The 14,988-nt window shown below is 37.6% G+C and overlaps 1 protein-coding gene across 4 annotated transcripts in view; it reads left to right on the top strand.

Annotated features, from left to right (window-relative positions):
* The window catches only part of Itgav (integrin subunit alpha V), an 86,690-nt gene extending 72,950 nt beyond the window's left edge, over window positions 1-13,740 (top strand). For all 4 annotated transcript variants that reach the window (XM_087209639.1, XM_087209638.1, XM_087209641.1 and 1 more), the window contains exons 23-30: window positions 176-256; window positions 683-788; window positions 1,431-1,589; window positions 2,488-2,601; window positions 8,527-8,640; window positions 8,735-8,842; window positions 9,578-9,700; window positions 9,967-13,740. In XM_087209639.1, the coding sequence (XP_087065765.1) occupies window positions 176-256; window positions 683-788; window positions 1,431-1,589; window positions 2,488-2,601; window positions 8,527-8,640; window positions 8,735-8,842; window positions 9,578-9,700; window positions 9,967-10,062 (901 nt within the window). In that variant the 3' untranslated portion in view covers window positions 10,063-13,740. The remainder of the gene's footprint in view (window positions 1-175; window positions 257-682; window positions 789-1,430; window positions 1,590-2,487; window positions 2,602-8,526; window positions 8,641-8,734; window positions 8,843-9,577; window positions 9,701-9,966) is intronic.
* Window positions 13,741-14,988: the final 1,248 nt, after the last annotated feature.

The raw sequence follows: 14,988 nt of genomic DNA, 5'->3' as shown, positions 1-14,988 counted from the left end.
AATTCAGTCATCTTGGAATTTAATTCTAATTAAAAGAATTGTTTTATTTATAAGGCTTTTATACCTTTGTTGCTTTGAATTTGCTTATTTTTAGTTTTGCTGGGTTTGCCTGTGTATGATTTTGATGCTAATTGTGCTCAATTCAGTCCTGAATATATATATTTTTCTTTTTCAGCTCTAATCTTTTTGACCGAGTGAGCCCAGTTGTATCTTACAGAGTTGACCTTGCCGTTCTGGCCGCTGTTGAGATAAGAGGGTCAGTGTGGTTACTAGGTTGGGTGCTTTGTAACTGTGTTGCCTTTGAAAGGTTACTGAGGCCCTGCCTTCCTTTGGACAGTGACACTCCATGGTTAGTGGTGATTTTACGAGGGCACTGGGTCTAGAAATAAGCTCCTTGATGTGTTTCAAAGCTCCAAATGGTTATTTGGTGATCTCCTGAAAAGGAACCAGATATGGCATTAAGTCTCAAGATATAAGTTCATTGAACTTTTACACACATTGACTTACCAATTTACCTGTCTGCAATAATAGCAGTTTTTGTGTGTATGGTCATTCACTAGTTTTTTGCAGAAGATTTTTTAAGTAGATCTGATTTTACTCATTTGAATACAGGGTTCTTTTGAAAAGGAACTGACTGTATCATTCTGGTATTCATGATAGGCTTTCTTTGGTCATTGTTTAGAGTCTCAAGCCCTGATCATATCTTTCTTCCAATTCCAAATTGGGAGCACAAGGAGAACCCTGAGACTGAAGAAGATGTTGGGCCAGTTGTTCAGCACATCTATGAGGTCTGCAGCTCTCAGGTTTAGTGGGTTCTGATGGGAACAACAAAGAGAACAGCTAAGCTACGTTTCTGATGGGAACAACAAAGAGAACAGCTAAGCTACGTTTACAGAACAATTCTGTGTAATTTTTATGTAAACTCTGCATAGCTTAAGTATGTACCATCGATTTCATTGGAATTTTCCCCACTTAGGAGTTCATTTGTATTAGATCAGTAGCTTTGTGTTTAACAAAAGCAACTGATATAATTTGTTATTTAAAACCAATGAGTTCTACTTGAATAAAAGAAATGGGTAACTCAGAATTTTCTCATAGACATTTTGCAGGTCTGTCTGAAAATTGAAAATGCCTGTAGTAAACAATCAAAATTTTATTTCTACAGGGAAAAACATTTTAAATTATTCATCAATAACTCTTTAATATTTAATTCTTGTTTATTTTTTAATCCTCATACATATTACTCTAGTTTGAGAACAAAAATACTGAGCTTGATCTTTTTGCATAAGGCTGTCGTTAAAATTCAGAGTCTAACTGTAGAATTCTGCTGATATTCAAATCCTATTGTTTATATGATTTCTAAAGTTGAAGGAAAAGGGTGATAGAATAGATTCTTGCCCAAGGTATTTACAGTTTCTTTTCCTTATTAGCTGAGAAACAATGGCCCAAGTTCATTCAGCAAGGCAATGCTCAATCTTCAGTGGCCCTACAAATATAACAACAACACTCTGTTGTACATCCTTCATTATGACATTGATGGACCAATGAACTGCACTTCGGACGTGGAGATCAACCCTTTGAGAATTAAGGTAATGTGCTAAATGCAGCTCTTCATTATAATGTTGTTTTACTCCTGTCTTTCTAGACCTGTAAATTAACTAAACTGTTTGAATACACAGACTCTACAAAAAGGTTTTAGATCATAACCAGTACTCTAAGAATTGGGGTATCTGTAGAATGGGTCAGAATCAATTCTCTGAAGTCCTAATGAACTGTGTATTTGTGGAGTGTTTGGTAAGCGTCAGGAGAGTCTGAAAGGACACAGTTTGACGTTGGCTCCATTAAAGTTTGTAGTAGTGTGTAATATGACCTTAGGCTGTTGTGTGTTGGAATTTCTGTTTTTGGAATGAGGATGGACCATTTTACTTGGACTGTTGTCTTACATGACCTAGGAAAATGTCATTTGATAGAATTATATATATTTTGGATATGAACTCTCCATCCTAGTATGTATATTTGCATAAGAAACTGTTGCCCAGTATTATCTAAGGAAAGTTAAAACAATGACCTAGGGGCCGGGGATTTAGCTCAGTGGTTTCGCCGCCTGCTGTGCAAGCGCAAGGACCCAAGTTCGATCCCCGGCACCAAAAACAAAAAAACAAAAAAAACAATGAGCTAAACATATATTCGTACTCACTACAGACATGCTGTGGAATCTCAGGCTTTCGTGTACGTTTTTGTCATCTTCCCTTAAGACTCTGCAATATGAGAAAGTCATGGCTCGGGAGAGCTCACTTTTTTGGGACAACTTAAGGAGTCTAATCTTTATTTTCTGTCCTTATCATTCACTGTATATTGAGTGATGAATTTTCTACCCCCCCAAATTGCATATGCCATTGGTTTATCGTATATAGGGGTTTGGGTGAAGGTACCAATGTAAAATGTCTTCCATCGTGACTTACCATGTGGTTTGCCACTGCAATCCAGATCTCATCTTTGCAAACAACTGAGAAGAATGACACAAGTGCTGGGCAAGGCGACCGGAGCCATCTCCTCACCAAGCGGGACCTCGTCCTGAGTGGGGGAGAAGTTCACACTTTGGTAAGTGCCTTTCCCAGGATGTGCGGTAGAAACATTCAAAATATGTGGCTGCAGGACTGATGCCAAAGAACTTCTCAAAAATAACAGCAGCTGTGCTGAAAAAGAACTACATTTATTTTTATACTGTTCAGTCATCCTGCCTTCCTTTTTTCTAGTCAAATTAGTGCCAGATTTTCAAACCATCTCTTCTATGGACTGCTGATAGAAATATTTTTATTCTTTTTTTATTTAAAATGTATAACTTTATTATCATTCACTAAACACACACATATACAAAAATTAAAATTATTCAAAGAAAAGCAATGGAAGGGGAAAAAATACTATAATAATATTCAAATATAATAGAAGTCAACCAAAGCAAAACTGAAGACTACTTAAACATTTTTCCACATAATTTAAAAAAACATCTCAAGCATTAACAAGACATCAGAAGATATGATTTGTTTTAGAAAGATTCTCAAAACTAATATTGAACAAAAGTTGTCTGGAGAAAAAATTCCAATTAACTAGTAGACTCCACATAGGCCAAATTTTTTTACATTTAAATTTCGATATAGTAATGTGACATGTGATGAAAATATAATCTGAGACATATGTTATTAGGCAATTTCATCGGTGTGTATCGCAAAGTACCACACAGAGTGCCAACTTCTAAGTGCAAACTGAGAAGGTATACGTCAATCATCTGTGATGGCCCCTTGATATTATCCACATACACAGTTAAACCCGGGATACATGAGGCTACCACTGGCATAGCAGCACACTGTTTTACAGTAAGCTCTTTTGTATAAGTAGAGTTATGCTCTAAAGGAAGAAAAGCACAGCATGTTATGATAAGTACCTAAAACAGTAACAGTCATCACACTATCGAGTACTGTGTACTGTGTACATAGCTATATGTGCTTCTTCTGGAAACATACCCTTCTCTCGTTTGATCTCAGTGACTCTTCCTTCTCAACCCACTGATGAGCTCCAGCCTAGTCTTGATCTACGTCTCTTCCTATAGTTTTATTTTTTTTTTGGTACCGGAGATCGAACTTGGGTCCTTGCCCTTGCACAGCAGGCAGCGAAACCACTGAGCTAAATCCCTGGCCCCATCTTCCTATAGTTTTAAACACAATCTATATATGTATTCTTTCCAGATTCCAGCCTGTAACTCTGATCTCTCCCCTTCCCCTCCTGCCACCCCTACCCCTTTGAACCTTTTCTTCGAATTTCAAATTATCAATTATTCATTTTAATCATTTTAATCCTTATTTACACTTTCAGTTTCTCAACACTAGAGAAACTCTTCGGTATTTGCACATGTGTGTCCTATTTCTTTCACTTAAGAGGATGGCCTCAATATGCATCCATTTAGCTAAAAATGACTAGTTTCTCATAATAGAAATATTTTATGTTCCAACTTGTTTTTTTTTCACTTCCTTTACCTGACCTCTTTCTGAACTGAGAAGCCCCTAGCAAAAACATATTAGAAGAATAATTAACATTATGATTAACTACTGTTGAGTCATACTAAGCAGTGACTTTATCCTCTAACTTTTTGGAAATTAGCAGATCTGCCACCTATCACTGAGGAGAGAGCCTGGTGTTGTGTTCATGTTAAGTAGAATCACGAGTTACTGTTTCACCTCCAAACTGTGTGCTCCCAACTGCTCATCCAGTTCAGCCACTCAGTGATGTTAGCTCTCAACCCATTCTCCACCTTCTGCCTCGAGCTTCTTAGTTTCCATTTTCTGACCTTTAACCTCAGATTGTCCCAGGGCTCAGGGCTCAGGGCTCAGGGCTCAGGGCTCAGGTATCTTCTCTGCTTCTCCTATGTCCCCTTTCTAGATCTGTGCTGTCTGGGATCAGGAATCCAGGCCTATCTCAGGGGTTCAGCAGCCACACAAGGCTGGAGGGCACCTGAGCGTGTGGTGTTGCCACCTCCGCATGGACAGTTTCCATCCTGGTAGAGTTCTCCGGGCGGTGCTGCACCACACGATCTGAATGAGTCTCATGGCTCTCAGTACTGTCTGGTGCAGAGGACTTCGGTGTTTATTTCCAGCCCGATCCTCTGCATGGAACTCCAGCCTCTTAACTGCCCACTGGAACTCCTCCCAAATAGGAAATTGCAAACTTAATTCTAAAGTGATACCTTGAGCTTTCCCAACTCTACTCTCTCCACAGTCATCTACATTCAGTAACTCTCAGCTCCGTTCTCTAGAACTTGCACCTTCCCTTTCTCTCAAATCCCACAGCCTACCTCTCAGCAAATCCTACCAGTATGGACTTTCCAAAATGCCCAAGACCTGACCCCTTCTCACCAGCTCTGCCAGTGTCACCTCACCTGGCCACCTCTTCTCTCACTGGACTTGCCAAGCCCCTCCTGTCACTGCCTTTCTCCGCGTGCAGTTCATTTACCATGCAGAAGCCACAGCAGTTCTTTGAATATAGGTCAAGCCACGTCATCTAACTAAAAACGTAGCCAGAGCGAACAGTTATCTCGAAGTCCAACCTGACCCAGGCCTTTCCTGCTTCTGTCTGCATCATCTCTCCTTTCTCATGGTGTTCCTCCCATTTCCCACTCTGCTTTTTATTGAGCAGACAGCCCCCGGCATGCTTGTGTCGCTAGGCTTTGAAAAGTGCCCCTCTGTCGCCTGGAGCACTCTGTGTCCCACTCTCTGTCCGTCTCTCCCTGTGGCTGGCTCCCCCACCTCCTTCTGGTGTCCATAAATGACAGATCATAGCAGAGGGCATCCCTGACCAACCCATGTGAAATAGCAACCACCTTCCACTCCACCTCCAAGCCCACTTTTTCTTTCTTTTTTTTTTTCTTGGTACCAGGGATCAAACTCGGGTCCCTCCGCTTGCAAGGCAGGAGGCGGAACCACTGAGCTAAATCCCCGGCCCTCCAAGCCCGCTTTTGATCCTGCATCCCCTAGCCTATAGGATTATTTATTTCAAAAATTAAGATAGGGGCTGGGGATTTAGCTCAGTGGTTCCGGCGCCTGCCTCAAAAGCACAAGGTCCCAGGTTCGATCCCCGGTACCAAAAAAAAAAAAAAAAAAAAAAAAAAAATTAAGATAAAAATTTACCATGCAATCATTTCCAAGTATATAATATAGTGGTTTTTAGTATCTTTACAAAACATTTCTATGATGCCAAAAAGAAATGCCATGCCTATTAAGAAGTTACTTCCCATTCTCTTCTCCTACCAGCCCCTGGTCACCACTGCTCTGCTTCTAGGCCCTACTGCTTTGCCTGCTCTAGACATTGATACAATAGGTGTCCTGTGGCTTCTTTCACTTAGCATATCATCAAGATTCGTCCATGTTTTAGCATGTGTTAGTACTTGATTCATTTTTACAACTGGATAGTATTCCATCACGTGGACACACCACTCATCATTTTGGTGGAGATTCTTTTTGTCTCTTTTGAATAGTGTGCATGCCATTGTGGACATGCATGCAAAAGTTTCCTTGGGAATAAACCAAGCAGTGGGATTGCTGGGGTCATATGGAAACTCTGTGTTTAGTTTTTTAAGAACTGTTTTCCATGGGCCAGGGATTTAGCTCAGTGGTTCCGTTGCTTGCCTTGCAAGCACAAGGACCCAAGTTCGATCCCTGGTACCAAAAAAAAAGAACTGTTTTCCAAACAAGCAATGTAAGACAGTTGCAATTTCTCTACATCCTTTCCAATAATAGTTATTGTCTGCTTTTGTTTGTTTATAGTTATCCCAGTTCGTGTGAAGAGATATTTCATTGTGGATTTGATTTGTACCTATTAACTGCTGATGTTGAACATCTTTTCATTTGTTTATCTTCATTGGAGTTTCAAATTCTTTGCCCACTTTTAAATTGGGTTGTTTTTTATTGAGTTGTAAAAAGTTCTTATATAGTCTAGCTATTACTCTTATCAGATATATAATTGCATATATTTCTTTTCATTCTGTGTGACTTTTTTCATTTTTTTGATAGCATCTTTGATGCACAAAAGTTTTTAAATATTTGTTACTTAAACTTTTGTTGTTATATTTTTAAAAGAACGTCTTTTAAGCCAAGATCATGAAGCTTTACACTTAGGTTTTCCCGTTGTCTAATTTTGACACATAGCCCTTACATTTACAGCTTTGCTTCATTTTGAGTTTATTTTTGCCTGTGGTGTGAGGTAGGGGCCCAGATTCATTCTTTTTTTTTTTTTTTTTCCAGATTCATTCTTTTGCTTATGGTTACTTCATTTTCCTAACATCATTTGCTGAAAAAACTGTTTTCTCTCCCCCTTAAATTGTCTTGGCGCCCCGTTGAAAACAAATTAACAATAGATACAGTTTTATTTCAATTCTGTTTGGTAAAATTATTATTGATATATATTAGTTGTCCCAACTAATGAAATTCGCTGCATGCTTCCACACATGCATGCATCAGTCACATCCATCTGCCTTCCTTCCACTTCCCCCACCTGCCCCCATCCCTAATAATCTCTCTTCTGCTTTCAGGTCAACTTTTCCTTTTCCTGTCATTTCAATTTCGTTGTCCTGTAAGTGCATTCTTATGCCAGTACCGAAATTGTTTTTCATTACCACAGCTCAGTAGTAAGTTTTGAAATTGGAAAGTGTGAATCATGTTCTGGTTTTTCTTTTTCAAGAGTGTTTGGGCTATGTGGTTCCTTGCAGCTCACATGAATCTGAGGATCGGCTCATCCATTTCTTCAGAAGAGGTGGTTGGACTTGGGATAGTACTTTTGTTGAGTCTGACTACGAATTTGGGGAACGTTGCTGTCTTAACAATATTGCGTCTTTCTGTCAGTGAACACAGGCTTTCTATTTATTTAGGTCTTCTTTAATTTCTTTCAAAAGTACTTTGTAGTTTTCAGTATACTAGTTTTATACTTCCTTAGTGATATTATTTCTATGTATTTTTCTCTTTTTGATGCTGTTTTAAATAGATATTTAATTTCCTTTCTGAATTTTTAATTTCTAGTGATGAAACAAAAACTCATATCTGTATAGTGATGTTCCCCCCTTTTCGTGCTGGTTTATTAGTTCTTTATTAGTTCTAGTATGGATTATTTAGTGTTTTCAATATAGAGGACCCTGTCATCTGCAAAGACATAGCTTTTCTGTATCCCCTTATGATGTCGATGCTGCCTACTTGTACTGTCTAGAACCTTCTGTCAGCGTTGAGTGTCGGTGGCAGGGTGGGCACCTGCATCGTGTTTGGGATCTTAGGGGAAAAGTACCCAGTCTCACCCCATCTTGCATGGATCCCCCTTATGGCTCTGTCCCTCTTCCCACTTTGCGTCCTCTCCGTCAGTTGGTGCTGGACTGCACTTTGTCACGTGTGTGCGTGTGCCATGTTCAGTGTGACCAGTACAGAGAAGGTGATAAATGTTTGTTTCCTTTGACTGCCAACCTTCAGGTCACTGCTAAAATCCCTAAATGTGGTGGAGTCCCCAGCACACTATTTGATTTCTACAGGTTGGCATGGAATGTCAATTAAAACTTCACTCTACTGGGCCAGGGATTTAGCTCAGTGGTTCCAGCAAGGTCCTGAGTTCGATCTCCGGTGCCAAAAAAAAAAAAAAAAATTCACTCTACTTACTTTTCTTTTCCACAGAGATGCAGTGGTCTGACTTTCGTATCTTACCGTAATCACCATGCTCTGGGTTTGCTTAAAGAATTTTGAGGTCCAGCTATAAAAATGAATCTTTTAATCTTACAGATTGTTCTTCTATACTAAGTCACATTAAAACCAACCCCTTTTTAACAAAAAGTGTAGACTTGATTGATGAGCCCTTTTAAGCATTATTCCTATAAGACCAAAGGACTGGGATCATCTCTCTTTGGTCTTCACAGAAAAAGAGTCAAATAACATGCCCCATACTCAAAGACAGCAGCGGCGGTAGAGCAAACTTTCCTTGTAAGTGTGCACTTTGCTCTTGCAGGGCTGTGGAGTCGCTCAGTGTTTGAGAATCGTCTGCCAGGTTGGGCGGCTGGACAGGGGGAAGAGTGCGATTCTCTACGTGAAGTCCCTGCTGTGGACTGAGACCTTCATGAATGTAAGTAGGCAGGCTTGGCGCTCAGCAAACAGCCATGTAAGAAGTAAGAAAGGCCTGGCAGCTGGGAAACCATCTCACTGTCCTTTCCACGCAGAAGGAAAACCAGAACCATTCCTACGCTCTGAAGTCTTCCGCTTCTTTCAGTGTCATAGAGTTCCCCTATAAGAACCTTCCCATTGAGGACATTTCTAACTCCACACTGGTAAGTCTAGGATTTAGGGAAGTGCAATAAATGCACTCTGTTGAATGCCTTAGATGATTGTATTTTGTTTAAAAAATGGCTGTTTAGCTCTTCCAATAATTTAAAAGAATAAAGTTATTTGATCGGATTATAACCTTGTGTAGTATTAGTTACTTTACTCCTCTCGTCTAGAATCATTAAAACTAGACCTTGTATTTTTAGCATCTTGACCTTACTAAATTATATTGGGGCTCTTTTAGGATTTTTCCTCCTCATAAAATTAGAAAGTTGGAAACTAACTGCAACAAGTAAAGACATTTTAGAGACGGGTGTATTGGCGCACACTTGTAATCCCAGTACTTGGGGGACAGAGGCAGGAGGATTGCCACAAGTTCGAGGCCAGCGTGGCCTACACAGTGAGTTCAGGCCAGTCTGAACTACATAATGAGACCCCATCTCAAAAAACAAAACAAACAAAAACAAGTGAAGGCATTTTGAAAATTTTCAAGGGTTGAAAATGGAATTAGCCATCCTAAATTGGACTGGATTATTTAAAAGTCTTTTCAGATGCAAGCAGACCTTATCCTTGGTTGGGAGTTTCATGTGTGTCAGTCCATGCTGCGATACCAGTATGTAATCACCGAATAGTCACACGGGAAAAATACAGTGTGAATACCAGTAGAATAAACTTTAATAGGCACTCAAGTATTTAAGCCAGCAAATTATTTTTAAAACTAAACACTTTCCCCCCAACAGGTTACCACCAATATCACCTGGGGGATCCAGCCCACACCCATGCCTGTTCCCGTGTGGGTGATCATTTTAGCAGTTCTCGCGGGACTGCTGCTGCTGGCTGTGTTGGTGTTCGTAATGTACAGAGTAAGTGATGGGCAGAGAAAGAGGGCAGAGGAGAGAGGGGGTGGAATAAAAGAAAAGGGGAGAAGGTGGCAAAGAAGAATGGAAAGAAACAAGGAAGGAGGAAAAGGACCTATTGCGGGCTATGGTAAGACTTTATTATTTGAAGGATGAGAAATTATACCAAGTGCCAGTTAAGTTTTCTTGGTGATAATGTAGTCCCTCAAAAAACATTATTATATCTTCTACTGATGTGAAAATAAGACTGGCATTTTTGCTTCAACTTACAGATGGGCTTTTTTAAACGTGTCCGGCCACCTCAAGAAGAACAAGAAAGGGAACAGCTTCAGCCTCAAGAAAATGGTGAAGGAAACTCAGAAACCTAACCATGACTTTTAAGTTATGCTACATCTCGATTCATCAGGATTAACAACTTGATTATAAATTTAAAATTTCTTCATGAGGAATAAGATTCCAGACGGGACTGCTGATGATACCCAGTGGCCTCAGTTTAACCACAAAATTGAGAGCAATGTCTGTCAACCTTCTTTTTATAAATAAGTTCAGACATACATGTAATATGTATACACTGACTTCTATTTTTAGAGATTTAAATAATGAAATTTTAAGCAATGATTCTCATTCACAACATAAACCAGGGAGTGCCTAGTTACTACTTGATATAAAACAGTGCTTCCTTCAATTACTGCTTCTGAGCTAGCGTGTGGCTTTTCACTGTTTGTTGTTGTAGTTTGAAAGCAGTCCACCCCTGTACCTTAGCCCAGTCAGTTGTTGTACAGGGCCTCAGTGCTGATACACATTACACTACAGTTCACTTTTCAAGCTACTAAAGACTTTATAACTGTGTGAAATTGGGTTTTAGTACCATGTATAGGTAGAAGTTTTTAAAAACTGTGCTACCATCAAAATTCCTCCCTGGAGGATGGAGGTTTATTTCAGGGGCTGAGCACTTACTCAGCATGGCCACAGCCTGAGTTCAGCCCCCAGCACTGGGAAAAATGATTTCTTTCCCATAATAGCCACGGTACAATATTTGAATATGAAAAACTGGGTACATGGTATTAAATTTTTATTTATATTTAATCTGCAATCTGTTTTATGACACTTGTATAATTTAAGTTCTCCATCATCGTTTAAACCATCTTATATTAAAAATTAATTCTATAATCAAAAATGGCTTTTCCTGTGTAGTAGTTTAATTTCAGCTAAATATGTTTAAAGCTATATGGAGTTGGAAATTGTTTCCAAACTACTTCTAGTCCATTGTTTTCGTCTGGTTATTTACAATTCAAAAAAGGAAGCATTTTAATTAAAAATTTGTGCTTGTAGTTCTTTGATATAATTGATTTTAATAGTATTTTCTTACATTAGAGCAGAGATTTAGTTGGTATTACTTTATTTTCCTCTTGCATCTGTATTTTTTCTTATACTTCTGAAACTTACTGAGAACAGGTTGAGATCATTTTTGTAACATACGGGAGCTTGGGGCCCCACTCTCGCTGCATGGAAGGTACTGGGGGTCTGAGTTATGCGGAAGCTCCCTGGTTTCCTTCTAGCCCTAGCACGATGCCACTCACGTGGCTGGTACCTCAGTTTAAGCAAAGTAACATGCAAAACCAGTCTCAGCTATCAGAGTAAATGCAAAAAGTTATTCTTACAGGCAGTTCAACTTACTGAAAACCTTTTAAAGCTTTCTTAGGTTTTTAACATAAATTACTTCTCTAGGGTTTTTAATAAAGCATAGGTGGCAAGTCATAGTTTTATATGCATGGAATATGTGATTTATTCGCAGTTCTCAAGGTCTAGGAATGACTATCAATTATGCCTACTTTTGTCCAATTGCATCATGTTGTGCACAAGAAATTGAGAGTTTTATAGCTTTTTAACTGCCATCCTCATTAGGCAATGATAAATATTTCCCTTAAATAATTTGACTATTTTTCTATGTTTTGAAAATAATTGACATTTATCTTGTGCTATAATTCCATGTACAAGGGGCTGAGCTAATCTGGAGAATATTGTCATAAAATAGAAGCGCATTTACACATCTGAGTTGCATAAATTAGAACATAGAAAGACCCTATATTTAGCTTTAGTGAATTTTAAAATTAATGGATTTCAGAGTGTAGAATTTATTAGTAGCTTGAAAGATCTTAATCATACGCAATAAGTATTTTTATCATCAATAAATTTAAATTCTTTTAAGAAAAATATATTTTTATCTTAGGGCCACCAGACAGTCACTAAATGGGTCTATGGCAAGTTTTACCTTATCTGTTTTCCTTTGTAATAGCTTTATTCCTGAAAATATCCATCAGATGGAAATTCACTCTTGGACAAAAGTGTCAATATTTCGTTTTGCACTGTGTATTACTTTTATGGCCTGTGTACCAAGGAATAACCTATTGAGATTGAAATATGTTATAATTGGCAATTAACAAGATGTTTTAAATTGCCTTTATAAAGGATAGTTTTAAGTAATGGTAGAGATTTTCCTTTCAAAATATGAAAATATTTCTCTCAATAAATATATAGAGTATAACTTGAAACTCTACTCTCTGAGGAAAATGCTGAGGTTCTTTTTACCTTAAAGTAATGTATAAATATCTTTGACTAAATATCAAAAAATAGTTTTATGAAATCTATTTTAATTGCTCAACATTTTCAAATCGTACTGTACTTGTGATTTATTGAGATTAATATTTGAAGTATAAAATTCTCATAATTCAGTTTTATAAAAATGAGTGAGCTAATGCCTATTAAAAGCATTTGAGATAAGTGAGAAATTCTGATACTAACACTGATTTCTTATAGAAGTATTTATTTCAGAATTGATATTTTGGGAAACATTTGTGTGAGGATCATTTTTCTTCTCTTTATTTTCTCTTATGATTAATTGTCATCTTAATTCTGATTAAAAGTTCTTAGTGATTCTGAAAAGCAAAGCAAAGCAATTTTTCCAAATAACATTGCCATAGTGCTGTTATGAAATTACTTATTCATAGTTAATTCTCATGAATGCAATCCTTTATATTTATATAAGGAGAAATTTCAAATGCTAGTGAAAGAGACTTTACTGGCTTCTTTACAAGAGTGTGAAAGATTTTTGACAGTAAATCATGACCCTAAGGGAGAGTTAGGTGGCAAAAATGTAGTATATAATGGATTGGCTGGTTTTTGTAAGCAAACAGAATGTGTAAATCAATACATATTCCTGTGTTGCAGAATATATTGATGAGCCTGTTGGAGATGGGTGAGGCATTCTTGGGAGTACCTGTGTGTGGCTATTACCTATTAGTGTCACCTTGATTGTACTTATGGATAGCTTATCTATGTAGTTATTTGATAACTAAAAAAAAAACCCCAAATTGTTTTTGGGATCCAAAAAGGTAAATAAAATTACTAAATACTCAGTGCTTTGAAAAATGTCCCTTTTAACTTGTTGCATGGCTAATTTGTATAATGAACCTGTGAATGGGCAGCATACATTGTGTACTTGCATTTGTTTGTAATTTCTGTTACATAATGACTTTCTTGGGACAGGTACTGAATCTTTTATTTTTGTTGTCTTTGTTCTCCAGTGCAATATAACAATCTAACAAAAACCTAGATAATATCAAAGTCATCATTAATTCAGTAAACCTATTCTAAACTGAGATTTATTAGTATTTTTGATAGCAGGAAAGAGTGATTCTGCTGTGGATATACAAGTGCAGTTATTTACCCCTAAATGGTCCATTCTGCATTCTATTTCAGGCTGGACATGAACTATGCCTTACCAGCTTTGAAACACTTTCAAATATCTAAAGACAAGTTGGAAGCTGTGTATGTCAAATTAATTTGCTACCTAGGTAACAGAGGGAGCAATTATCTTTGTTTAGCTTCTCTTGTGGTCACCCACATTGGGTGGGACATCAAATGAGTCTGTTCTCCAATCTGCCATTTGCTAACTTGGATTAAGTTAGTGAAAGCTGCTCCGGGGCTCTGCTTGGTTTCCGATGTGTAACTTGTGACTGTACAATAAATTTGAGCAAATGGTGTCACCTCTGTGCATGGACTTTATCATTTCGTTCTGTTGTGTTTTGCATTGATTGTTAATCACATAAACCAGCAACTGTGCACCAAATGTGTGACCCTCAGTGCAGTGACATACCTCTCTACAAGTTAAAAGCATCAGTCATTTGAAGAAAGAAAGAAAGAAAGAAAGAAAGAAAAAAAAAAAAAAAGGGAAGGGAACCTAATGTTAAAATACCTGCCAAGGGCTGGGGATTTAGCTCAGTGGTTCCAACGCCTGCCTCGCAAGCACAAGGCCCCAAGTTTGATCCCCAGTACCAAAAAAAAAAAACCACATAAAATACCTGCCGAGAAAAGTAAATATGTATTTGCTTGAAATCTCAGAATCGTTTGATTTTTAAACAATTATTTCTTTTATCACACTAATCTTTGTATTTTCACCTTGTTAGATTACTTTTAAAATAACATGTTTTGTGTTTCATGACTTTTTACACATCTGCAGTTCTAGAAGTTGAATATTCCTAATCCAGAAACCCCAGTGCTCCAAAATCTAGAGCCTTCTGAGCAGGATGTCAGCTTTACTGAACCAAAGAGGTTTACGCAGATATTCCAAAAGCTGAAAAACTCAAAGTCTGAACCACATCTGATCCCAGGCCTTTCAGATAACGGAAATTCAACCTGTATTAAAAGTTCTATGTGGGCCAGGGATTTAGCTCAGTGGTTCCACCACTGCCTTCCAATCACAAGGATCAGAGTTTGATCCCTGGTACCAAAAAAAAAATAAAAGTTCTATGTAAATGTTTGAGGAGAGAAACGTGTTAAACCTGATTTAAACACATTATTGTCAAAACATCACGTTACCCCTGAAAGATGCAGTTTTTACATTTATGTTCCAGTAGTCACATACGGTTAGTGATATAAAATGGCAAAAAATGCTATAGACTTCATAGTTTATTAAAATGAATTCATAGATAAAATATTTGTTCAAAGAAAGCGTTTCATTACTTTACAAATAGATTGGTTAATTACAGTGTTATTTTGAATAAGATATTAGATTGTCTTTCTGTTTGTTTTACCCAACAAAAGCTCTTATAGGAGATCATTTTGTTGAAAAGTATTTTATTTTATTCCAAATACAACTTAAAATTGATGATGTGATATAAGAACAAATATTATATATACCTATTTTTGAAGTACATTTTCTTTCTTTCTTTTTTTTTTTTTTTTTTGGTACCAGAGATTGAACTCAGCACCTTGTGCTTATTTTCTTCAAAATG

This window comes from Heterocephalus glaber, unplaced genomic scaffold, assembly GCF_053883595.1.
Source record: "Heterocephalus glaber isolate CG9 unplaced genomic scaffold, H.glaber_assembly_v1.0 deba00001058, whole genome shotgun sequence".
Lineage (NCBI taxonomy): Eukaryota > Metazoa > Chordata > Mammalia > Rodentia > Bathyergidae > Heterocephalus > Heterocephalus glaber.
Note: the sequence above shows the minus strand (reverse complement) of the source record. Positions and strands in the feature narration are given on the sequence as shown.